Source organism: Balaenoptera musculus, chromosome 8, assembly GCF_009873245.2.
Source record: "Balaenoptera musculus isolate JJ_BM4_2016_0621 chromosome 8, mBalMus1.pri.v3, whole genome shotgun sequence".
Lineage (NCBI taxonomy): Eukaryota > Metazoa > Chordata > Mammalia > Artiodactyla > Balaenopteridae > Balaenoptera > Balaenoptera musculus.
This window is the reverse complement of record NC_045792.1, coordinates 103662814-103688082: the sequence shown is the minus strand read 5'-3', so window position 1 is coordinate 103688082 and position 25269 is coordinate 103662814. Positions and strand designations below refer to the sequence as shown.

Here is a 25269-nt window from a genome sequence, read left to right as displayed (position 1 = left end):
GCGGGCGGCGGGCAGAGCCAAGAGCAGCGGAGCTGAGCCGACGCTGCCACCTGATCCCATCCAGGCGCGGAGAGGCGAGCGACCAGCACTCTGCTCGCAGGGCCCCCAGCGCCCTCGGACCCTCAGCGGATTTCGCGGCCAAGGTTGGGAGGTAGCGGCGACCACCCTCAACCCGGGTCAAAGCAGAGCTCGCTCAGCGTGAGTACTGCAGCGGGACGGCCTGGGGCTGGAAGCGCGGGGGTGGACCGGACCAGGATGGGGGATGCCGGCTGGGCGGGAGGGTGTCGTGGGGGCCAGTCCCCGAAGAGCACGAGGAGGCGGGCTCTTGGCCCCCTGCAGAGCAGGAGAGGACAGGGGTGAGAGAGCGAATCTGGCCTATCCCTTATGGGGACCAGATCCCAGTGACCGATCGCTGGGGGAGGCTGGGATGCAATTGAGGGAATGGGGGCTGGGAGGGTGGGCAGTAGTGATGGAGAGAAGAGGATGAAGGGAATTCAGAGGCAGGGATGACGTGGGGGTGGATGACAGGGAGCGGGGACTGGAGGGGGGGGGCTGACCTGGCGCAGGCCGGGGGGGGGGCGGGAAGAAAGGAAGGAAAAGAGGAAGGAAAAATATTTGATCTCCTGGGCCACTAATTTGCAGCCCGCTCAGCCCTTGGCCCTTTCCTCTTTAGTGCACTGGGCAGTTGCCCTACACAGTGGGCTGTGCCATCCTCAGGTAAGGATAGAGTCTCCAGGTCATCCGACGGTCAGATGCGGGTGGTCCAGGCCAGGGTGCCCCCCGCCTCCTCCAAAGGCACCAATATCAGCCCTAGAGCTTACAGGCAGAGAGCAAAGGGCTCATGTGGGAGTGGGTGCGCATCCAGGCCGGTTTTCAAAGCTTTGGCTAGCTAAACCATTTCTTCTTTGGTTCCCTGGAGAAAGGAAAGCAATTTGCAAAACCAGGCAGCAGCCTGAGGTTGACTGTTCTGACTAAAATTAGCACTGATTTTCTGATGAGGCTGGGCACCCTGACTTGTCTCGGACGACTGAGGGAAACTCTGTCTCCACGGAGAAGGCACAGGGGACGCCAGGGAGTAGTCTGAAACACGTGAGGGGCAGGAGCCAGGGCTGTTGCTCTAAATTCTGGCCCCAGCAGACTGCCGCCCACCCCACACCACCCCGGAGGTTACAGAGAGAAACCCAGCCCCAGGTGGCCCCCTTCCTGGGTGCCAATGGCCTGACTCCATCTCCAGAATAGGCATCGTGGAGTGAACTCGCCAAGGGAAGGGAGGCCTCCTCCAGTGTCCAAGCAGCACCCTCTCTCGGGACCTGGAATGTTTAGCCTGGCCGAGTGCCCACCCAGAGGAGACAGGGTTACTGCTTTGAAATACCTGAAGGTCTTTCATGGAGAAAAAATGGTTCGTGTGGTGTAGCAGGGCAGCACTAGCAACCATGAGCGTGGAAGGTGGAAGGGGACAAGGAGAGGAGGGCGCCACCAGCGGCAGGCTGGTCCCAGCTGTCCCAGAAAGAGCTTTTGAACAGCCAAGGCTGCTCAGAAACGGACCAGGCTGTATCTGAAGGCGGTGAGCATCCAGGCATTGACCGCGAACACGCGGAAGCTCGTGCCCACCTTGCAGGGCTGGTGTCCAGGGAATTCTCGTGGTGATGATACCCTGTACCCAGTGGGCCTCAGACTGGGGTCTGGCTGGCTGCCCAGGGCTAAGCCATGGAGGGGAGTGGGATGGAGGGGGCAACCAAGCACCCCATCACCCTTTTCTATATGGCCGGGTTGAAGCGTCTCCCAGGGAAAGTCCCACTGCAGCTCTCTCCAGGCTTGACCTCTCCTTGGCTGACCCAGAGTCCACTGGAAAATACGGTGGTTTCAGTGAGTTGAGCAAAGATGGGAATAGGCTGGCCCTCCACTTGGCCCCCTTGGGAAACTCCTGCCTGGTCACCAAGTCCTCTAGGCAGGATAAGTGACAGGGAAAGAAGGTGTGCATCCTGAGAGGGCCTCGGCTCTGACTCCCTCCTGCCGGCAGCCTCACGTGGGCAGCGCCAGCCCTCCTCTGCCCTAGCCATCCTTGAAGACAGAGGGACCTTAGCTTGGTTGCCCTCTGTGGCTGGACCTTTCATACCCCTTGGCTCCGGGAGGATTAAGGCTATCTGCAGGGGTGGAGGAAACCAGGTGATGGGAACTGGAGAGAAGGGAAAGGGGTAACCAGTACACCTTTCCACCCAAACAGGTTTAAATGTAATCCAGGATTAATTGGGGGAAGGGGGGGGCTAAAGGAGAAGGATTGGAAGCCAAGTGCAGGGGCCTAGGGGAAGGTCATGGTCAAAAGAGTTTTAACATTACCTCAACCCTCCTGGGACTCAGGTGTCCTAGTTCTGCACACATGCACATGCCCATAAGGTTCCAGGCTCCCCCTCCCCTCTGGAGAGGGGCGTGTGCGAGGAGGAAGCCAAACCTGAACCTGGAGACTGAGGCTGCTGAGACAGAGAGCCCACCCTAACTGGGGGGCAGGCATTGCTACTGAAGCTGACTTTCCCCTGGAGCTGCCCTTGAGCCAAGACATTCATGTGGGGACGGGTGACTGGCCAGAAACCACTGCTGCCTCTCACTGCTGCCGCTCAGCTGGGATAGAGGCCCACCTCTCCTGGAGAGTCTCAGCAGGGCAAGCTCTGTATTCCCCTCCCCCTCCCTTGGCCAGGCACCTCTCACTGCAATCGTCTGATGAGGTGGCCAGGGTTTCAGGTGTCTGGGGATGGAATCCAGATAGGGTTCCAGGATTTCAAGTCCTCCTTTCTTTCCCTCATGGATTTATTGGTCTTGGGCCCTCGGGGCTCAGAAGCATGCAGAATTGTCAGAGTCCAGGGCAGGGATGGGGAAATCAGTTCTCTGTAGAAGCAGCACACATACTGTCTGAGGGCATGGACTTTGGAGCCAGAAGGAACAGATCTGAATCCAGATTCTGCTAATACCAGCTGCATGACTACGGACAAGTGACATCATCTCTTAGAGCCTCAGTTTTCTTGTCTGTGAAATGGGAATACCTATGTTAGCCTTGCAGCGAGGATTAAATGGGATTAAGTGTGTGGTAGTATAATACGTAGAGAAAGCCTCTTCCTCATGTCAGAGACTCAAGAAGGTGAAGACCTGGTCAGTGTTTTTGAGGAGCTCAGTGTCTGGGGAGTCAAGACCAACCGTTGGCTGAAGCAATGAGGCAAGGAATCCTAGAGGAGAGGAAACCCCAAATTGAGACTTCTGTGCCCTGAGTGAAGTGCTGGTGCTAAGGCACATCTACTGGGGAGACAGACACAAATGGCCATGAGACAAAGACAATTAGGGGCAGGCAGAAAAGCAGAGACAGGGTTCAAGGAAGGGAGTGGCTACAGCCTGAAGGGCTGGCCAGACCCCAGAGCATGTAATTCCACCCAAGACTAAGTTATCTGGAGCTGTGTGGAGATAGGGTCATGGTAACAGGAGGTAGGAATCTGATCTTCCCTGGCCTCTCTGCTCACCCCACCCTTTGCAGCTCTCCTTTGCAGCAGTCCTGTTGGGGCTTGGAGCCCATCTCCTCTGCCTGCTACAAACAAACCTGTTTGCCTCCTTCTCCTGCCAGGCCTCACAGGAACACTGGCCCTGCTACCAGAGCCCCAGGAGCCCCCATGAGTGCCGGCGAAGGGAGTCCTGGATAGTGAGGCCCTGGCTGGTCCAGTGGGGGGTACCCCATCATGCCACCCATCCTCCAGCGCCTGCAGCAGGCCACCAAGATGAGCCGCAGGAAAATCCTGCTGCTGGTGCTAGGATGCAGCACCTTAAGCCTCCTCATCCACCAGGGGGCGCAGCTCAGCTGGTAAGGGGGCGGGGCCTCGGTGAGGGGGCGGGGCCCGGGAGTTGGGTTCCTCTAGAAGTCAGCTGCCTGGTTAGCGTTAGTGGACGGGAGCTCTCCTTCTCGTTCCTGAAAGCTGCCAGAAGAGTCCATCTTCTGATGGGCTTTGCTCCTTCCCTCTGTTCTGAAAGCGCTTTGCATACCTTCTCTTTAGATCCACACAACCTCCCTGGGCAGGGACTTCATTGAAAGGGTTGAGTGAGTAATCTGGGATTCCATTCCAGCTCGAGTCTTCCCTCGGCATCTCCTCCTGAGTGCCGCCCTGTCGGAAGGCAGAGATGTTGAATAATATTCTCCGAAGTGAGAAGGAACTTTAAGACCAAAAAATGAAGTGGGCGACTCCATAAACTGCAACTATGAAGTTTGTTGTGGGTAACTTACATACAGGCAGGAAGGAACGATTGGACGGTCGATCCAGAGGCATTCGCCGCGGCACCGAAAGGGGTACAGGGGGATTTAAAGGGGCCAGAGCTAAAAATAGAATCTATTAGGGAGAAGTACATCGCGTGGATGGGAAGGAGGGGGTTCCTCCCCGCCCCCGGGGGGTGGGTCTCATGGCCATTAACCATCTGCATCAGCAAAAGGCACTCTTGCAGTTTTCACATGGGATGAAGGCAAGCATAAAGGCTGACAGGGAACTTATTGGGCTTGGACGCACCCCTTGTGTGCAGGCTAAAGCTCAGTTCCGCAGAAAGGGGAGGGGGTAGGACTGTGGCCCTACGATGGAGCTGACAAGATGGAGACAATGTGCTTCAGCCACACACTCCCAGAGAACTGCAAACAACTTCTCACTACTGTTGTGCTGGCCAAGTCTCCTCACTTCTCTTGAGCCCATTTGCTCATCTATAAAATGGGAATGATGTATGTGTGACCCAGCCAGTCACCCTGATACAGGATACCATGTGATGACTAGTAGGAACCCTGACCCTGCTCCTGGCTCACTGTGTGAACCCAGTGAATCCTTGCACCCCCTTAGGGCCTCAGTTTCCCCATTCGCTACATGGTCTGCCCATGAGAACAGTGTGAATGGGCCCCGTCCCTCTTGCCAGATGATTTGCTGGTCTTCAGGAGCATCCATGTAGACGTTATCCTGAACCCAAACCAGCCAAAGATAGGAAGTCTCAGTGGTATTCTCAAAGCTGCTTATAGAGTTGTCCTTGTTACATGATGCTTAGGATGGTAGAAAAGAAACAGGAGAGTGACTCAAAGTCTGAAGGGAATTCACAGGTCACCTGTAATCCCGAAGGCCCTTGTTTCAGGAATGAGGAAACAGAAATGAAAGCTTCACGAAGGCTAGGATTATTATGTTTTTTATACTATCATATTTCTTGAGCCTAGAACAGTGCCTGGCACATAGTAGATGCTCAAACAAAAATACTACTTGAATAAATGAATGAGGTTCCAGAGAACTTAACAGAATCACATAACAACAGGTTGCTTCAAAGCCCATGCCACTCAGCTACAATGTGAGGAGCCAGTGGAAAGAAGACAGAGAGCAAGAGGATTTGGTGACTTAATCTGAGTCTCCAGACTTATAGAAATGATTTTTCTCCTTCTGTTCCTCAGTTTGTGCATCTGTGAAGTGGAATTCCTCAAGGATCTCCAAGGGCCTTTGTCCTTGTATTATCTTTTATGTGTAACGAAGTTACCTCAAAACTTAGCAGCTGAAAACATCAAACATTTATTATCTCACTCCTGTGGGTCAGGAACCCAGGTGTGCCCTAGCTGCATACCTCTGGCTCAAGGTCTTTCAAGGAGTTGCAATCAAGTTGGCTGCTGGGGATGCAGTCTCATCTGAAGCCTTGATTGGAAGGGCTCCACTTATAAGCCCATTCAAGTGGTTGGTGGGGGAGCCTTCAGCTCTTCAAGCAGGCTGATGGACTGAGGGCCTGGTTCCTTGGGGACCGTTCCCACCTGGTACCTCCTCGTCCCCTGCATGAGCTGCCCTAGAGAGAGTGAGAGAAAGATACCAAGACAGAAAACATAATCTTTTTATAATGTAATCTCACAAGTGACATCCCACTATTTCTGCCTTGTTCTACTCCCTAAGAGGCATCAATGAGTCCCACTCATATTCAAGAGAAGGGAAATACACAAGAGCGTGAATGCCAGGAGGTCAGCAGGGATCACTGGGGGTCATCTTAGAGGCTGCCTACCATAGGCCTCTACTGTTCTGTGGGTAAAGCCCAGGATGAGCCCTGGCCCATCCCCACCATCCTTGGGGAGAGGCAGGGTCAAGCCGCACCCTTCTCACGCCCTCCTCCCTGCACACCCCCTGGACCCTGCAGGTACCCCAAGCTGTTCCCTCTGAGCTGCCCGCCTCTGCAGGACTCTCCGCCGCGCCCCAAGCACATGACCGTAGCCTTTCTGAAGACGCACAAGACTGCGGGCACGACAGTGCAGAACATCCTGTTCCGCTTCGCCGAGCGCCACAACCTGACCGTGGCCCTGCCGCACCCGAGCTGCGAGCACCAGTTCTGCTACCCGCGCAACTTCTCGGCGCACTTCGTGCACCCGGCCACGCGGCCGCCGCACGTGCTGGCCAGCCACCTGCGCTTCGACCGCGCGGAGCTGCAGCGCCTCATGCCCCCGGGCACCGTCTACGTCACCATCCTGCGCGAGCCGGCCGCCATGTTCGAGTCGCTCTTCAGCTACTACAACCAGTACTGCCCCGCCTTCCGGCGCGTGCCCAACTCGTCGCTCGAGGCCTTCCTGAGCGCGCCCGAGGCCTACTACCGCGCGGGCGAGCACTTCGCCATGTTCGCGCACAACACGCTGGCCTACGACCTGGGCGGCGACAACGAGCGCAGCCCGCGCGACGACGCCGCCTACCTGGCGGGCCTCATCCGCCAGGTGGAGGAGGTCTTCTCGCTCGTCATGATCGCCGAGTACTTCGACGAGTCGCTCGTGCTGCTGCGGCGCCTGCTGGCCTGGGACCTGGACGACGTGCTCTACGCCAGGCTCAACGCGCGCGCCGCCAGCTCGCGCCTCGCCGCCATCCCCGCGGCTCTCGCGCGGGCCGCGCGCGCCTGGAACGCGCTCGACGCCGGCCTCTACGACCACTTCAACGCCACCTTCTGGCGCCGCGTGGCGCTCGCCGGCCGCGCCTGCGTGGAGCGCGAGGCGCGCGAGTTGCGCGAGGCCCGAGAGCGCCTGCTGCGGCGCTGCTTTGGTGATGAACCTGTGCTGCGGCCTGCGGCGCAGATCCGCACCAAGCAGCTGCAGCCCTGGCAGCCCAGCCGCAAGGTGGACATCATGGGCTACGATCTGCCCAGCGGCCGCGCAGGCCCAGCCACCGAGGCCTGCCTCAAGCTGGCCATGCCCGAGGTGCAGTACTCGAGCTACCTGCTGCGCAAGCAGAAGCGCCGAGGTGGCGTGCGCCCCCGGCCCGAACCAGTCCTGGACAATCCCCCTCCTCGGCCCATCCGGGCGTTGCCCCGGGGCCACTGAGCTCCGGATGGGAGTCTGGACCCTGCCCCGCCCACCAGGATCTTGCCTAGGGCTGCCTCCAGGTCCCACCCCATCGGGGCCCTTTCTCCCGAGAGGGGCTGCAGCGGTACTTGGGGGCGCATCTCCCTGTCTGAGCCCACCTCCCGAGGGGGAGCTGAACCCCGCCTTCGGGGAGGGTGCTGATAGGCCCGATCGAGCCCCGGGCCACCCTCTTCTCCGTCCTAACTGGTTGGTGGCTTTGCCAAGAGGTCTGAGACCCGTGCAGAACCGCCCACCCTGCCTTTTTATGGGGATTGAGGACCCCCACCTGTCTTCCCCAAGTGGATGAGCCCATGCCACAGAAAGGGGCTGAGCCCTGGGGAAGGCTGCGCTGCCTGTCAGCCTCCCCGGCTCTTGCTCTTCCTGCCAGGGGTCAGAGGCCCCCCCACACTGTCTGTCTTCCAGGTTCCACCCTTCCCGCAGACCTAAGCTGCTCCCAGACCCCCAGAACCCAGAGTTCTTGGGTTGGGCTTTTTGTTTGGTTTTCCTTGTTTTTAATAAAATATTTTAAAATGTACAGATTGTATATCAATCATTAAAAGCCAGATTCCCCACGTTTGAGGATGAGGCAGATGCCCAAGAATAGGTGTGGCTGTTACCATGAGGATGGGGGCCCAGTGAAACCGAGCAGGACCCTGTGGGGCTCCTGGCACAGAAGCCTTCCTGTGTACCCCATTTCTTGTTTGTAGGGGATGCAGACTCCCGCCTCCATGACCTTCCCTGAGTTCCAAAGGGCAGATTCGAACAGTTGCTAATCAGGGAAAGGAGGGGATGCGGAGACAAGGGAGGAGCAGCCAGAACAATAGTGGAGCCTCGGGGCAGGGTCCTGGTTCGCCTCAAGGGACACACATAACAATATCTTTTGAGCTTTATAGAACTAAAACCCCCAATAAATGGAAGATGTCAGCATTCTTCATGCCAGAGAAGACTGCCTGAGGCTAGAAGGAACCAGAGAAGCTCATCAAGAGATTACCTGAGACCAGATTAAAGGAGTGCAGGCCCTGCACGCACACTAATCAGCAACCCCGCCCTTGAATCATTGCTATAAAACTCCTTACCAAATCCTCCCAGGTGGGACACAGTTTTCGAGGGCAGGAGCCTGCTGTGTCCCCCTTTGCCTGGCAAAGCAATAAAGTTATTCTTTTCTACTTCCCCCAAAACTCTGTCTGCAAGATTCGATTAGGCACTGGTGCAGGGAGGCTGAGTTTTCGGCATCACCAGGCTCAATCACTGCCCTTCCCAGAGGCTCACAACACTCATCAAGCCCTTGATTGACTGGGTTCACCAGACTGGCCGCCTCAGCCCCACTCTCTTCTCTTTGAGAAGATCTGAATCCTTCCTTTCCATTCATTTCAGCACCATGTATTGAGCATCTTCCCCCTAACTTAGAGACACAGGGGAACAAGGCAGACAGGACCTTTATCCTCATGGGAAAATACTGACAACCCCTCCTGGGGCAGAGCAGAGGCTGGAAGGAGGATCGTTTCGGGTCAGGAGGGGCTTAACTCGGGACTTTATCTCCCTTTTGAGTCTCTGACTTCACCACTGGTCTTCCTTCCCCACAAGAAGACAACATTGACTCAGATGAGGACCACTCCCTGCCTCCAATGTCCTTTAGCACAGTAATACACCCAGCACTTTCAAATGAAACCTCCGTTAAGACAAGCAGAGAATCAAGACTTTTTCTGTTACTTTCTTCAGTGCTACATTGACACATCTGGACAAGCAATAAAAACAATAGCTAACACGGTATACTATGTGCCAGCTGCTGTTGAAGGGCTTCACATGTATTAATTAATGAGATAGGTACCATTTTATGGATGAGGGAACTGAAACTGGGAGAGGTTAAGTGATGCTCAGGGTCACACAGCTAGAGTTTGAACCCAGACAGATAGTTCCGAAGTGCTCTCACACTGCCACTAGAATAAAGAAGTTCCTGCTCCCCAGGCTAGGCTGATGCCCAGGATCTTCCCCAAAAGAATGATAAGTGAAGAAACCAAGACATTGCTGTCAGCTCCTCTTCATTTTATCTTTCACAGAGACAATCGTTGGCCTGGTTGGGCAATGGAGATTGCAAGGTTTAGTTGGCAGGTTGTATGACTCTCCCTGGGCTTGAAAACACAGCACTTTTTACAGTGGCACTCTGGAAAAGGCAAAAGACAATAATTAGAGACCTGCAAAGACATAATTAGGTTTCTGGTGTTAAGCAGCTTTAAAGAATTGTACTGGACTCAAAGTCATCTATCCAAAAACAAGCAGACAAACATGCCGTGGCCTCAGGCCGAGAAGATGTCTGTCCACTACTGTCCCCCCCCCCCGCTCCCCCCAGCCCTAGCCTCTGGTCATACCTTTGCCAGGAACATCCTTCACCGTGCCCTGGACCCTCCTGGAAAACTCATACATGCCTTTAAGATTTGCCTTGATAGGCCTCTCCTGCCTTCCCTCATCCTCAGGCAGGTGGGCCTCTTTTATAGACCTTGCCCCACTTCAGCCAAGAGCACAACTCTGGACTCAGAAAACTCTGGATTCAGGGACTAACTGGAATCATCTGGAATTATCAGGCCGTAGGAGAGGGTTTCTCTGTTTGAGGTAGGAGCAAGAGCAGACCCTAAGCAGACACTGAATCAAAGATTAGCCTTCAGTGGCTGAGACTCTGGTCTGAACATCTCCAGCTTCAGCCACAACCCAGAGTAACAGGCCCCAGCCCCTGGGACCCCAGTGCCCTGCAGAGAGCCTCCTTCCACCTGTGCCCTTTCTACATGTCTCCTCCTTGAGAAGCTCACACTCAGGTCTGGGACAGATGTGTCAGCAGCAACCTGGGTGACGTGACTTGATGGAAGCAACTACCTCCATCAGTGCTTTGGAATTCCAACCCTGGCTCTGCCACCTACTGGTTACATGACCTTGGTCTTAGCCTTTGAGCCTCACTTTCCTCATCTGTGAAATGAACCCTCCCGAGCTTTGTGAACAGTAGTTGAGATGAGGCACTTAGCACAGTGCCCGACACATGGAAATGTCCCCAAAGTGGCCGCTCTGGCGTCGTCAGGGCTCCTTCGGGACAGACACCCTTCACGCTGTAGATGTTATAGGTTGGCACATCTATTCCAAGAGTTTTCCAGCAGATGGGAGAAAGCACTTTGAGGTAAGGGTGCCTTTTTGCTCAAAGGCACTGTATGGGCGAGCAGCAGCTTGGACTTGTATGATTATAGAAGGATGTGCAAAGCATGTGGGTGATGCCAAAAAGTCGGTCTCTGTGCATCTGTGCCTAATAAAATGTTGGAGACAGAGTTCTGGGTGAAGTAGAAAAGAATAGCTTTATTGCTTTACCAGGCAAAGGGGACACAGCAGGCTCCTGCCTCGAAAAATGTGTGTCCCTTGGGCTTCCCTGGTGGCGCAGTGGTTAAGAATCTGCCTGCCAATGCAGGAGACACGGGCTCAAGTCCTGGTCCAGGAAGATCCCACATGCCTTGGAGCAACTAAGCCCGTGTGGCACAACTACTGAGCCTGCGCTCTAGAACCCGCAAGCCACAGCTACTGAGCCTGCGTGCCACAACTACTGAAGCCCACGTGCCTAGAGCCTGTGCTCTGCAGCAAGAGAAGACACTGCAATGAGAAGTCCGAGCACCACAATGAAAAGTAGCCCCCGCTCGCCACAACTAACAACAAAGAATAGCCCCCACTCGCCACAACTAGAGAAAGCCCGCGTGCAGCAACGAAGACCCAATGCAGCCATAAATAAATAAATAAATAAATAAAATTTATATATTAAAAAAAAAGAAAACTGTGTGTCCCAACCCGGGAGGATTTGGTAAGGAGTTTTATAGCAACGGTTGAAGGGCGGGGTTGCTGATAAGATTAGTGTGTGTGCAGGCCCTGCCCTCCTTTAATCTGGTCTCAAGTAATCGCTCTCTCTCTTTTTTTTTTTTAATAAATTTATTTATTTATTTATTGGCTGTGTTGGGTCTTCCTTGCTGTGTGTGGGCTTTCTCTAGTTGCGGTGAGTGGAGCTACTCTACATTGTGGTGCGAGGGCTTCTTATTGCAGTGGCTTCTCTTGTTGCAGAGCACGGGCTGTAGGCACACAGGCTTCAGTAGTTGCAGCACGTGGGCTCAGTAGTTGTGGCACATGGGCTTAGTTGCTCTGCGGCATGTGGGATCTTCCCGGACCAGGGTTTGAGCTCGGACCAGGGCTTGAGCTCATGTTCCCTGCATTGACAGGCGGATTCTTAACCACTGCACCACCAGGGAAGCCCTCAGATAATCTCTTTTTTTTTTTTTTTTTTAAAGAAGGGAGTCATTATTTTTTTAAGTATTTGTTTATTTATTTATTTATGGCTGTGTTGGGTCTTCGTTTCTGTGCGAGGGCTTTCTCTAGTTGCGGAGAGCGGGGGCCACTCTTCATCGCGGTGCGCGGGCCTCTCACTGTCGCGGCCTCTCTTGTTTCGGAGCACAGGCTCCAGACGTGCAGGCTCAGTAATTGTGGCTCACGGGCCCTGGTGCTCCGCTGCACGTGGGATCTTCCCAGACCAGGGCTCGAACCCGTGTCCCCTGCATTGGCAGGCAGATTCTCAACCACTGTGCCACCAGGGAAGCCCCCTCAGGTAATCTCTTGATGAGCTTCTCTGGTTCCTTTAATCTGGTCTCAGGTGGTCTTCTCTGGAATGAAGAATGCTGACTGCATTTGTTGGGGGTTTTAGTTCTGTAAAGAGCTCAAATAAATTGTTATGTGTGTCCCTTGAGATGGAACCAGGACCCTGCCCCAAGGCTGCACTATTGTTCTTGGCTCCTCCTTCCTTGTCTCTGCCTCCCCTCCCTTCCCTGATTAGCAACTGTTTGAATCTGCCCTTTGGAACTCAGGGAAGGTCATGGAGGCGGGAGCCTGTTCCCTACAACAAGAAATGGGGGACACGGACAGTCTTCTGTGCCAGGAGCCCCACAGGGTCCTGCTTGGTTTCATGGGGAGCAGAGGAGGACAGGAGTGTCTGCCTGAGCCGTCTGGAGAGGCGCCCTGGAGAAGGTGATAGGGATAGAGTGGGATAATCAAATAGTTAGTTTAGAAATCCCACTAGGGGACTGTAGATAGACAGGGAACTTTAGGGGGCTTTGGGAGACCACAGTAAGTTAATGATCACTGAGGAAAGCAATGGGAAAATCCTGAAACAATGTGGGCTTGCTTGACTCACGAAGCAGAGCAAGGTGCTTAGCAACAACACTAAGCAATGGAGGCACAAGTCATGCCTCAAGACAATAAAACAATAGTAGAAAAATAATGCCTACCTCCTGCCCAGTGATGTCAACAAGATAATGACCCCTAGGGCATACTCTCTGCACTCATAAAAAACAATAATTTAGGGAAAGGTGACATTTCAAAGTGAAAGACCCTCATTATACTGAGACCTGAAATAATTTTTCCATAGTGCCATGACAGTCCCAGATGGGCCATATAGGGTCAAAAAAAAAAAACCCACCCGACATGTCGGAGGAGTTAATGATGGAAGACTCAAAGGAGAATGAGGAAGAAGGTGGCCTTCTCCTCCTCCCCTCTTTTCCTTTGATTATAAAAATGTAACGCACTAAGTACTTGGGGCAGTGCAGCGGGATGCTCACCTGCCCGCTTGTAAGCCTCGCAAGCATCCTGTTCTAATTAATCACTTCTTATCTGTCACTTTGCCTCTCACTGAATTCTTTCTGCGCTGAGACATAAGGAACCGGAGCCCCTTGGAGCTCCCTGAGGCATCTCCTGGCAGTTTCAAAGCTGAGAACAGGGACAGGGAAGCGTGCTCCAGGTAGAGAATGCTGGGCTACCTGTGTGGGGAGAAGCATGCCAGTGTCCGGTTAGGAAAGGCCTTGAATCTCACGCTTACAAGTCCGGCTTGTTCTGCACGGGACACTGGAGTAAATGGAATGGCCAGAGATGACCAGCAGGGGGTGCTGGGCTGTCCCCGGAGAGGAGGGAGTCACCGTCTCAGCCCATCTGTAGCCCATTCCTGGCACAGCAGTGCACCAGGTAGGGAGCTCTGTTGTAGATGATGGAGCCACTGAGGGAAGCAGGAGAAAGGCCTTTAATAAACTGCAGATGCTGCAGGGAGAAGGCACGGTAAGGAGGGACATGGCACCAGCGAACATTTATTGAGCACTTGCTACGTGCTGGGCGCTTTTCTCCATGCTTTCTGCTTTTTAACTTACGTGCTTCTTAACAACAACCCCATGAGGTAGATGCTATTCTTATCCTCTTTTCACAGAAGGGGAAACTGAGGTACAAAAAGGTAATGTGCCCAGGCTCACCCACACACTCAGGGAGAGCCTGAGCAAGGACCGAAACAAGAATGCAGGCTCCTTGTTAAAGAGCCTCTTTATAAAAGCCCCCTGAGAGCGGCTCGAGTGGGAGGGAGGGGCAGGGAGACACTTTGGGTGTCGGAGGTGAGGAAGGCAGGGACCTGCCAGCGCAGTTGGCTGGCGGCTTCTGGGGCTGTGCGAGAGGAGTGGAGAGGGTCTGCAGGGCAAGAGGACCTGAGGAGAGGGGACAGCCCCCCAGGCCCTCCAGACAAGGGGATGCAGGGCAGAAGGGGAGGCGATGGGGGAACCTGAGCTGGGCTCTTCTGACCCAGCCAGGCCTCAGGAATCTGGCTGGCCATCGTCTCCTTCCCAGGAGTCCCCCAGCACCCTCCAGCGGGCCGAGGACAGGACAGGAAAAGCGTCCTCCACCCCCCTCTCAACCCGCACCCCGATCTCATGGGATTTTCACAAAAGCCAGGCAACAGGAGCGCAGGAGTCAGACCCTAATCCCCCACTACAAATGGGGAGACTGAGTCCCCGAGAGGGAATGTGACTCAGAGGCGGCCTGGAGCCAGGGCAGAGACAAGAGTGGGGACACTCCCATGAGTGTCCTGCCACCGGAGCCCCAGGAGGCAAGGTCCTGGGTCCTCTTTCCCAACTTTGCCTCCAGCCCAGGGCTCCCCTCCTGAGTGTTCCCGGGATCGTCAGACCCACTATGTTCAAACCGAACACTCATCTTCTGCCAAACCAGCTCCTTCTCCAGCGCTCTCAGTTTCAGGGACCAGTGCCCCAGTTCCTGAGGATGCTCAAGCCCCAGTCCTTGATGTCCCCTTAATGTGTCCCTCGCCCTTTCCCCAACACCACCTATGCGTCGTTGCATCCTGTAGATCCAGACGCCTGAATAACTGGCATCAACCCATCTCTCTTTCCCAACATCTCCTGTAGTCCCAGCCATCAGAGTTTCTCTGCTGGTTATGCCAACATCTTCCTAACTGACCCACCGGCCTCAGGATCCCCACAGCAAAGAGACTCCTCTCTGTGTGCAGCCATCCTTCTTAGAGCCAGCTGATCTGATCTCATCACTGTTTGAAAGGCCACCCCCCTTACCAGCCCACAAGGCCCAGCCTAGTCTGACCCTCCAAACACCTTTCACCTGCATCTCCCATTGCCCCTCTATCCCCACCCCCCCATCTTGCTCCAGTCACTCTGAATCACACACCATTCCCTGAATGCAGTGGTATGCCAGGTCTGGCTCTTACTGGCTCTAGAATGCTGAATTTTGCCAGCTGGTTGTTGAACACAATTAAATTATATTAAAAATTAAATTAAAATTTTAATTAGATTACATAAACTTACTATTAAATAAATTATATTAAGAACAAAGGTAATAAATACTCACAACTCATTACTTCCTAATTCGTTTACTAGATTTTACTATTATTTCTGCTCTTAAGCTTATGTAGGTCTATTGTATCTGCCTGGTGGAAATCCTAGAGAATAGGATGCTCCTTATTGTCCATTTCTTCCAGACAGTGTTCAGCGACGTTACATTGGTAGCGTGAAATCAGCCATGGTGCAAGTAGTTACACTGCAAATCAACAACCACTATAAATCAGATCGATTTATTGTTTTGTTAATCATCTAGAGCAGGGATAAGCAAACTACAAGCCAAATCTGGCCCACCACCTATTTGTGTAAATAAAGTTTTATTGGAACCCAGCCACACCTATTCTTTTCCTTATTGTTCTGTGGCTGTTTCTGCACTACAATATGTAGCAGAGTTGAGTCATTGCAATAGAGACTGTGTGGCCCTGAAAGACTAAAACATTTACCTCTTGGTCCTTCATGGAAAAAGTCTGTTACTCATTAGCAAAACCAAAAAATAGCAACCAAAATTCACATCAGGGCTTCCCTGGTGGCGCAGTGGTTGAGAATCTGCCTGCCAATGCAGGGGATACGGGTTCGAGCCCTGGTCTGGGAAGATCCCATATGCCGCGGAGCAACTGGGCCCGTGAGCCACAATTACTGAGCCTGCGCGTCTGGAGCCTGTGCTCTGCAACAAGAGAGGCCACGATAATGAGAGGCCCGCGCACCGCGATGAAGAATGGCCCCCACTTGCCGCAACTAGAGAAAGCCCTCACACAGAAACGAAGACCCAACACAGCCATAAAAATAAATAAATAAATAAACCCAAAGTTTAAAAAAAAAAAAAAAAATTTACATCAGAACTACATATGGAGAGATAGGTGTCAAATGCTTCCCAGCACACCACTGCCTGAAGGTGCCAGGACAATTCACACCTCCGTTCTTGGCACATGATCTTCTCTTTGCCCATAGTGCCTTTTCTTTTCTGATCCACCTGTAAAGTTCCTCACCATTCTTCAGAATGTCCATTTTCCCATGCTCCTGTATCAGTTAGCAATGTGCTGTGTAACAAACCACCCCAAAATCTAATGGCTTTTAAAAATGCATTCTATGGACTTCCCTGGTGGTACAGTGGTTAAGAATCCACCTGCCAATGCAGGGAACACAGGCTCGAGCCCTGGTCTGGGAAGATCCCACATACCGTGGAGCAACTACTGAGCCTGCGCTCTAGAGCCTGTGAGCCACAACTACTGAAGCCCGCATGCCACAACTACTGAGCCCACATGCCACAACTACTGAAGCCTGTGTGCCTAGAGCCCGTGCTCTGCAACAAGAGAAGCCATCACAGTAAGAAGCCCACGCACTGCAAAGAAGAGTAGCCCCCACTCAATGCAGTTAGAGAAAGCCCGCATGCAGCAACAAAGACCCAAGGCAGCCATTAATTAATTAATTAATTAATTAGTTAGTTATAAAAATAAATTAAAATGCTTTGTTTCTCGTTAGAGTATGGGTCGTCTGGGTGATTCTGCTGATCTGGGCTGGGCTTGACTGATCTCAGCTGTGCTCGCTCTCGGTGCAGGATCAACTGCAGGGCAGGGAGGGGCTAGCTAGTCTGTGATGGCCTCAGCCCATATGACTCAGCTATGCTCCATATGGTCTCTCTTATCTTCAGCAGAGGAGACTGGGCTTGTTCTCATCGCCCAAGTGCGGGTCCAAGAGAACAACGAAAAACGGGCAAGCTCTTTTGAGGCTTTCAAGAGACACTCCATCACTTCTGCCCCATTTCATTAGCCAAACCTGTTCAGATTTAAGGGGTGGGAAAGTCGATGTTTCAAAGTCACATTTCATGGGGCATTATGGATAGAAGCAGGAGAGAACTGGGGTTATTTTTACGTTCAGTCTATCATACTACCGTCCCCTCTTTCTCCAAGCGAAGGAGCTTACTCCTGATTCTGTTTTCATCCAGCACTCCTAAGAGGCAAAACAAAACCCAACCTGTCATAAGCACTTTGTTACAATAAGGAAGATCCTGGAAACATTGATTTATTTACCTTTGTGCACAAAGGGACAAGAGACGAGAGCTGTAAGTTTCTTTAGACACAGAAAATGGCAAGTTGTGTATTTTTTAAGTTACTGAGGAATTCCCTGGTGGTCCAGTGGTTACGACTCTGTGCTTTCACTGCTGAAGATTTTCAATCCCTGGTGGGGGGAACTAAGATCCCACAAGCCACATGGCACAGCCAAAAAAAAAACCAAAAACAAAAACAAAAAAAACCCCACCACCACCACCAACAAAAAAACCATTAAAAAAATAAAGTTACTATATCAGTCAGGATTTAATCAGAGAAACAAAATTACTGGGAGCGATTATAGGCAGTAAAGATGTATCATACGGGGCTTCCCTGGTGGCGCAGTGGTTGAGAATCTGCCTGCCAATGCAGGGGACACGGGTTCGAGCCCTAGTCTGGGAAGATCCCACATGCCGCGGAGCAACTAAGCCCGTGAGCCACAATTACTGAGCCTGCGCGTCTGGAGCCTGTGCTCCGCAACAAGAGAGGCCGCGATAGTGAGAGGCCCGCGCACCGCGATGAAGAGTGCCCCCCACTTGCCGCAACTAGAGAAAGCCCTCGCACAGAAACGAAGACCCAACACGTCATAAATAAATACATAAATTAAAAAAAAATTTTTTTAAATAAAAAAAAAAAGATGTATCATATGGATAAGACCCTATATAATTGTGAGGGCAGATCATATAAGACTGACGTCTTTGTTTCTGGTGCTGGAGCTAAACGATGGCAGGCAGACAGCTGGAATGAATGTGATGTGAGGTGAGGGAGGCAAGAATGAACTCGCACCTGTGAGAATAAGCTAGTACCCACCGGATGGACCAGAACCTGTATCAGTCTCTCACTGCATCTAAGCTTCCAACTTTAATGAAGCGGATGACCCACAGGAGAAGCTGGCACTCCACCAGGGAGCTAAACATGCACCTGAAACAAGAGTAGCAAAAGCTGGAGGAGCTGTGGACCCAGGTACTGCTCGATGCCAAAAAAGGTGAGCTAGCAAATGAGGGTCATTGTGAGGGAGATGCAACTGCTTCTGGTGCCCCTGCATCATCCTTCCTCGTGGAAAAAGGATACAACTCCTGTTTCACTTCTACTTCCCAAATCTTACACAAAATGTCACTCGTGGCCCACACTAAAGAGAACTATGCAGAGAAGAGAATTCTGGGAAGCAGTTCCAGCTTAGCTAAAATGATACTACAAATTCACTGCAGCTTCAGATGTTAATTCGAATATTATTACCCGTGGAGACCAGTTAGCACTAAAGGCCTTTAGAGATGAAAGGTCGCATTCCTGAGGCCCTCAGATTCACGCTGTGGTTAGTTCCCCCATTCCAGAATTGATTGTGAGATTAGTACTCAGTAGCTGGCAGACTCTCACGTTGCTTCCCTTCCCCTGTAGTGTGGACGATTATGGTAAAAGGGCCAAGTGGAAACCTCTGGAATTGTCCCCCCACCCCTGCGAAGTTATAAATCAAGTGATACGACAACCTGAAGAAACTGCAGAGATTAGTGCCACCTTTAGGGATTTGAGAGATGCAAAAGTGGTGATTCCAGGCATATCCCCTACTTATTTGCAGGTGGAAAAGCAAGCTTAGTGATGTGGCAATGCCAATCACAGCTGCAATTCTAGATTTGAGATCTTTATTGGAGAAACTCAGTATAAACCCCAGCAACTGTTATGTGGCTATTGAAATAGTAAATGCTTTCTCTTACATTCCCATGAATATGGGAATTTACACTGTTTGCATTTACATGGCAAGGATAACAGTATACCTTTACTGTCTTGTCCCTGGAGTATGCCATTCTCCAGCAAACTGCAAGGTCCAAAGGGACGTTGATAGTCTTGACAACACAGAGAACACCATCTTGACACACTCAATTGAAGCCACTATGCTAACTGGACACTATGATCAGGAAACAGCAAGCACCTTAGGTGCCTTAAACATATGTGTGCCAGAGAGCTGGAGATGAACCCCGTGGAAGTTCAAATTGCCTGCCACATCAGGAAAGTTTCCAGGGGTCCAGAAGTCTGGGGAATGTTGCACGTTTCTTCCAAAGTGAGAGACAGGGACTTCCCTGGCAGTCCAGTGCTTAAGACTCCTTGCTTCCCATGCAGGGGGCATGTGTTCGATCCCTGGTCAGGGAACTAGGATCCCACATGCCACGTGGCGTGACCAAAATAAATAAATAAATAAAATGTAAAAAATAAAGTGAGAGGCAAGTTGCTGCTGCTTAACACTATATGTCACGAAGAAAGAGGAGCAATGTACGGTGTGCCTTTTGGATTTTGGAGCCAACGTAGGTCCCACTGGGGCAAACTGCTTTGACTCATTTTCTGGGTAACCTATAAATCTGACAATGTTCGATCTGGATCTAAAAAAAGCTCTTCAAAAGCCCAGCCTGTGGTGCAAGCTGCCCTACCACTTGGGCATTATGCCTAGTAGATCCACGTCCCTGACTTAGGTGTCAGCCAAAGATGCCATGTGGCATCTCTAGCAAGCCCCAATAGGAGGATCACAGCTAAGACCCATGGAATTTTTGTCATGCTATCCTCTGCCAACAACTATTCTATCCTCTCAAAAGCAGCCTCTGGCTTGCTACTGGCCCTTGGTGAAGACTGAATGACTGATTTATGGAACACCTAGTGATTATCAGACCCAAATGTTCATCATAAACTGGGTGTTATCTGACCCACAGAATCATGAAATTGGATTTTCACAGTTGCATCCCATTAGAAATTGAAGTAGTATATATGATACTGGGGGGAAGGTATAAATTAGCAGTTTGGGATTAACAAATACACGCTAATACATATAAAAGAGGTAATCGACATGGACCTCCTGTATAGCAAGGGAGGTCTGATCCAGAAGACACAAATGAATTACATGAGCAGGTGCTTCAGCCTACCGTGATGTCTGTTTCTAATGCTTCACCTCCTTTCCCTCTGTTTTACACTCAAAGGCTTCAAGGAGAGGAGGAAAAAGGACAGGCCTGATTTATGGAAGACTTTGCACAATAAACCAGCGACAGCCAGAAGTGGACGGTTGCTGCACGACAGCCCCATTCAGAGTTGGCCCTGAAAGACGGTGGTGAAGAAAAATCCTCCCAGTGGGCAGAACTTTGGGCAATACGTATATTATCCACTTTGTGTGGAAGGAAAGAGGGGCTAAGGTGCAGATTTATGTGGACTCTTGAGCAATATCTGATGGGCTGGCCATGTACAGAGACTTGGAAAGAACACAACTGGGAACTTGATGACATGATGGTCTAGGGAAGAGGTCTGTGGATGATTTCTTAAAATGCTCACAAAATGGGAAGTTATTCATGTCCCATGTAAACGCAATGTAAGCTAATCAGCGCAGGAGTCGTCACTAATTGGATGAGATGACCCATTCTAAAGATTCAGCCAGACTCTTTCCCCAACTACATTGGTGCTTTCTCAATGGACCTACCACAAAGTGGGAAGCCACCAGATTTCTATATGTCTGTATAGGAGACGTCTGTGTTCTTCGTCCAGGTTTTCACACAGTTTTTTTTTTTTTAATTAAGAAAAAATTTATTGTGGTAAAATATTCATTAACATAAAATTTGCCATTTTAACCATTTCTAATGTACAATTCAGGGGCACTGAGTACACTCACACTGTTGTGTAACACTCACCACGGTCCATCTCCAGAACTTTTCATCATCCCAAACTGAAACTCTGCACCCGTTAAACAATAACTTTCCATCATCCCCTTCCCACAGCCTCTGGTAACCACTATTTCACCTTCTGTGACACCTTCTGTGTCTATAAATGTGCCTATTCTGGGGTACCTCATTTAGTGGAAGCATATGATATTTGTTCTTTGTGTCTGGCTTATTTCACTAGCATAGTGTCTTCAGGGTTCATCCATGTTGTAGTATGTTTGTCAGTAGTTCCTTCCTTTTAAGGCTGAATAATATTCCATTTTATCTATGCACCACATTTGGCTTATCTCTCCATCTGTCCATGGACATTTGGGTTGTTTCCACCTCTTGGCTGTTGTGGAGAATGCTGTTACAAACAGGGGTGTATGAATACCCTGTTTGAGTAGTCCCTGCTTTCAATTCTTTGGGTGCATATCCAGAAGTTACTTGCTGGATCATAATCACAGGGGTTATTTTGGTTTGGGGGAGGGTTTGGCCACGCCACGCCATACCACGTGGCTTGCAGGATCTTAGTTCCTCGACCAGGGATTGAAACCCTCACCCTCAGCAGTGAGAGTGTGGAGTCTTAACCACTGGACTGCCAGGGAATTCCCCATAATCACAGTTTTTTGTTTTGTTTTGTTTTGTTTTTTTTTAAATTTTTTTTGGCTGCATTGAGTCTTCGTTGCTGAGCGCGGGCTTTCTCTAGTTGCAGCGAGTGGGGGCTACTCTTCGTTGTGGTGCGCGGGCTTCTCATTGCGGTGGCTTCTCTTGTGCGAAGCACGGGCTCCTAGGAGCAGGCAGGCTCAGTAGTTTTGGCGCATGGGGCTTAGTTGCTCCACGGCATGTGGGATCTTCCCGGACCAGGGCTTGAGCTCGTGTTCCCTGCGTTGACAGGCAGATTCTTAACCACTGCGCCACCAGGGAAGCCCAGTCACAGTTTTTTAAACATGCTCAAGTTAAGTCTTTGTTTCATCAAGTTAACCATTTTGCAGCATCATTCTTTTTTTCATCTCCAAGAGTTTGTGACACCTGTACCTCCCTGTAAGGAAAGTAGTGTGTGTGGCAACAACAGGTTTTTGTTTGTTGGGTTTTGGTTGGTTTTGTGTTTTTTCTTTTTCTTTTTTCTTTTTTTTTTTGGTCATGCCACGGGGCATTCAGGATCTTCCCCGACCAGGGATCGAACCTGAACCCCCGCCTGCAGTAGAAGCATGAAGTCTTAACCACTGGACCGCTGGGGAAGTCCTGGTTTTGTTTTTTTATAACTGCAGTGAAAACTCTTATGGAGCCAACTTTTGATGGAAACACCATCATTTCAAATGCCAAGGCAGTTCTTCCAAGACAGACCTTTTGATTCTAGATATGAAGAAAACATTAATCATATCTTGGCTGTTTGTATGTAAAAGCTGTTTGCTGCAGAAAAAAAAATGTCTTGATTACCAGCATCATTTACAAATCTTAGAAGTGGTATAACATGGCATTTATCAGTGAAATCTGTTGACTCATCAGCCTGGATAAAGAATCTGTTGTTTTTCAGCTAACTACCAAGAAAAAAAAAAAAAAGGTCTTCAACATCATGTGACATCAATACGTTGTGCTGTCACTCTCTCTGAGAGTAGAACACTTTCACTCTTTTGTTGAGCATCTTGCGCTAACACATCACTCATATAATTTTACATGCCAGCATTATTGGGTTATTTTTCTGGACAACTGGTCTGTTACAGATAACTTGCTCTTTGAGCCTTTGTACTAAATGTAGCCTATAAAAGCCTTACCCTGTTTGTTTTGAGATACCATAGGTTAAAAATGAGCACATTTATTTGTCAAATGGCTGTAATTTGTAGTTTAGTTCTCTTCAATTTTCCTGAAGCCATTGCTACACTTGTAAATTGTAATTCTTCATCGCTAACCCTACCAGATTTGTCCACAGTCCTAAGCTCCTCCTCTTTCACTTCACACCTGATGACAAAACAGCATCACGTGGAATCGCTAGACACATTTGTAAAACACAAACGCTAATAAGACATACAATAGAAGGGCATCATAAATAACTAAACAGGAAACTTGCAACAAGATATGAAATCATGCTGAAATTCACTTCTAACCTGCATAATTCATGTTTTACAGTGTTCGCATCAACAGCAAAGTGGCAGGGAGGCCGCTACGTCACGGCAAAAATGATTTCTTTAGAAGAAAAATTTCCTCTGATTTTCTATCACACCAGAAAGAGTGTTTGCGCCCCTAAGTCAGTCATCCGCGCCTAAGGGGAGGTGGGGGGAGGTAACCAGGAGGGTGAGGCTGAGGTCACCGTCTTTACCACCTCCTATCCAGGCAATACCGTGTTCACACATGATCGACAGACTTCCTGATCTCACACTGAAAACTGAGCAAGGCCCCACCCAATGAGCGCTGCAGACGGGGCTGAACAACCTTTCACAAATGGTTCCCGAGGCTGCTCCATTACTGTCCATCACTGAAAGCGCTGGCACCACACAGCACATGAGTTTCAAAAATAATGCTGAGGGTTTTTTTTCTCATCACAAGACAGAATCCGTAAACTAGAAACATCTCAAGGCTAATTCCGTGGTTTTGCAGAACGCAGAAATCTCTGCCCTAGAATATCGATCCTGTCTGCTTGTTGATCCACGCTCTAGCCCATAGGAACGGTGGGAAACAGAGGTTCCCGGCCCAGTGCTTTAAATCCAAAACCTGGAAGTTCTCACATTACTTCTGCTCTCATCCTTTGGCCACGCCTAGATGCAAGGCACACTGGGAAATGTCATCTCTAGCTGGGAGGCCACGTGCCAGGAAGAGGAGGAGAATGGATTTGTGGAACAATTAGTAGTCCTATCACAAACTTTTGCCTTGTCTGCTACTGGCAACAGACACTGAGCCCTTTTGAGGGCTTTCATCACTGGGAACCTGGTACCCAATGCTGCTATGGACCTGGCTGTGACCAAGCACTCAGGAAGCAGCTGTAGTCAAACGAGGGACCTGAAAGCTTCCAGAAGAGCTGCACTGTGCATGAATGAATTCTGGTGGATTTCAGCAGGAAGACAGGACAGCATGGTGGGGAAGAAGTTTGGAGTTCACGCTGATTTTAAGTTCTTATTTATTGAGCAGCTCATTTATACTCTTTGAGCCACAGTACCTTCCTCTGTAAAATGGGGGTAATAATATCCATCCTGTGAGGTTATTGGGAGGATTATATTAAAAGTGCATACAAACCCATAGAATATACAATGCCAAGAGTGAATCCTAATGTAAACTATGGAATCTGGAGGATGGTGCTGTGTCATTGTAGGTTCATCAATTGTAATAAACGTACCACTTTTGTTGGAATGTTAATAATGTGGGAGACTATGCATGTGGTCGGGGCAAAGGGCATATGGGAAATCTCTCTACCTTCCCCTCAATTTTCCTGTGGACCTTACATTGCTTTAAATGAAGCCTTGTGGGCTTCCCTGGTGGCGCAGTGGTTAGGAATCTGCCTGCCAACGCAGGAGACACGGGTTCGAGCCCTGGTCCGGGAAGATTCCACATGCCGTGGAGCAACTAAGCCCGTGCGCCACAACTACTGAGCCTGTGCTCTAGAGCCCACGTGCCACAACTACTGAAGCCCATGTGTCTAGAGCCTGTGCTCCCCAACAAGAGAAGCCACAGCAATGAGAAGCCCACGCACCACAATGAAGAGTAGCCCCCGCTCGCCGCAACTAGACAAAAGCCTGCGCACAGCAACAAAGACTCAATGCAGCCATAAATAAATAAATAGATAAATAAATTTAAAAAGAAAAAAAAGTTCTTAAAGTAAGTCCTCAGTAAATAATGGCTGATGGTTTTATTTTAGTAATAACCCAAGAGAGAGATTTCCTCTTCATCCCTGTCAATGATGAAGGAGAGAATAATGATACTAATTAACATTTATTGTGCTGTAAGTATAAGTTTTACATATCTTAACTTTTTTGATCCTTTGAGGTAGGTGTTATTATCCCCATTTTACAGAGGAAGAAACTGAGGCATAGGAAGATTAAGCAGCTAGCTCAAGGTCACACACCTACTTACAGTGGAGTTGGGCAGTTTGAACCTTAGAGCCAGTTGGTATCTAGGTACAACAGGGGACTGGACCATTTGGCTTCTTAAAGTTTTTTCCAGTACCAGAGCTAAAGCAACTGCTGGGGCCTATGGTGTCACCCCGGAATTCTTTGTCCAGCTTTCCCATTGACCTGCTGGGTCACCTTGGGCCAGTCCCTTCCCCTTTCTTGACCTCAGTTTCGTCCTTTTACATTGAGGAGGTTAGACACACTGATCCTTGATTCTGGACTGTAGCCCAGGAGGAGGCATTTGGGAATTAAGCCTGCTAAGGGGCCTGTTTGTGACATCATAGAGGGGAGAATTCCATGAGAAGTCAGGCTTTCCTAGAAGCCCCAGTGCCACGGCTTAGGTGAGAAAGGCAATCCAGGAAGGGCTCTTAGGCCCACATCTTGAGCTTTCCTCATTCCAGGGTTCACAGCATAGTCATGGATCAACCCTCG

The 25269-nt window shown here is 50.4% G+C and overlaps 1 protein-coding gene across 2 annotated transcripts; it reads left to right on the top strand.

The window, feature by feature from the left end:
* GAL3ST3 (galactose-3-O-sulfotransferase 3) lies at window positions 1–7880 on the top strand. 2 transcript variants are annotated; one of them, XM_036859420.1, is made up of 3 exons: window positions 1–198; window positions 3605–3838; window positions 6163–7880. In XM_036859420.1, the coding sequence occupies exons 2-3, from the start codon at window positions 3717–3719 to the stop codon at window positions 7322–7324; spliced, it is 1284 nt and encodes a 427-aa protein (XP_036715315.1). In that variant the 5' UTR covers window positions 1–198; window positions 3605–3716; the 3' UTR covers window positions 7325–7880. The 2 variants fall into 2 exon arrangements, with proteins under 2 accessions (XP_036715315.1, XP_036715314.1); XM_036859419.1 differs by lacking the exon at window positions 1–198 and adding an exon at window positions 2199–2202 and having other exon boundaries at window positions 3685–3838; window positions 6163–7834.
* Window positions 7881–25269: the final 17389 nt, after the last annotated feature.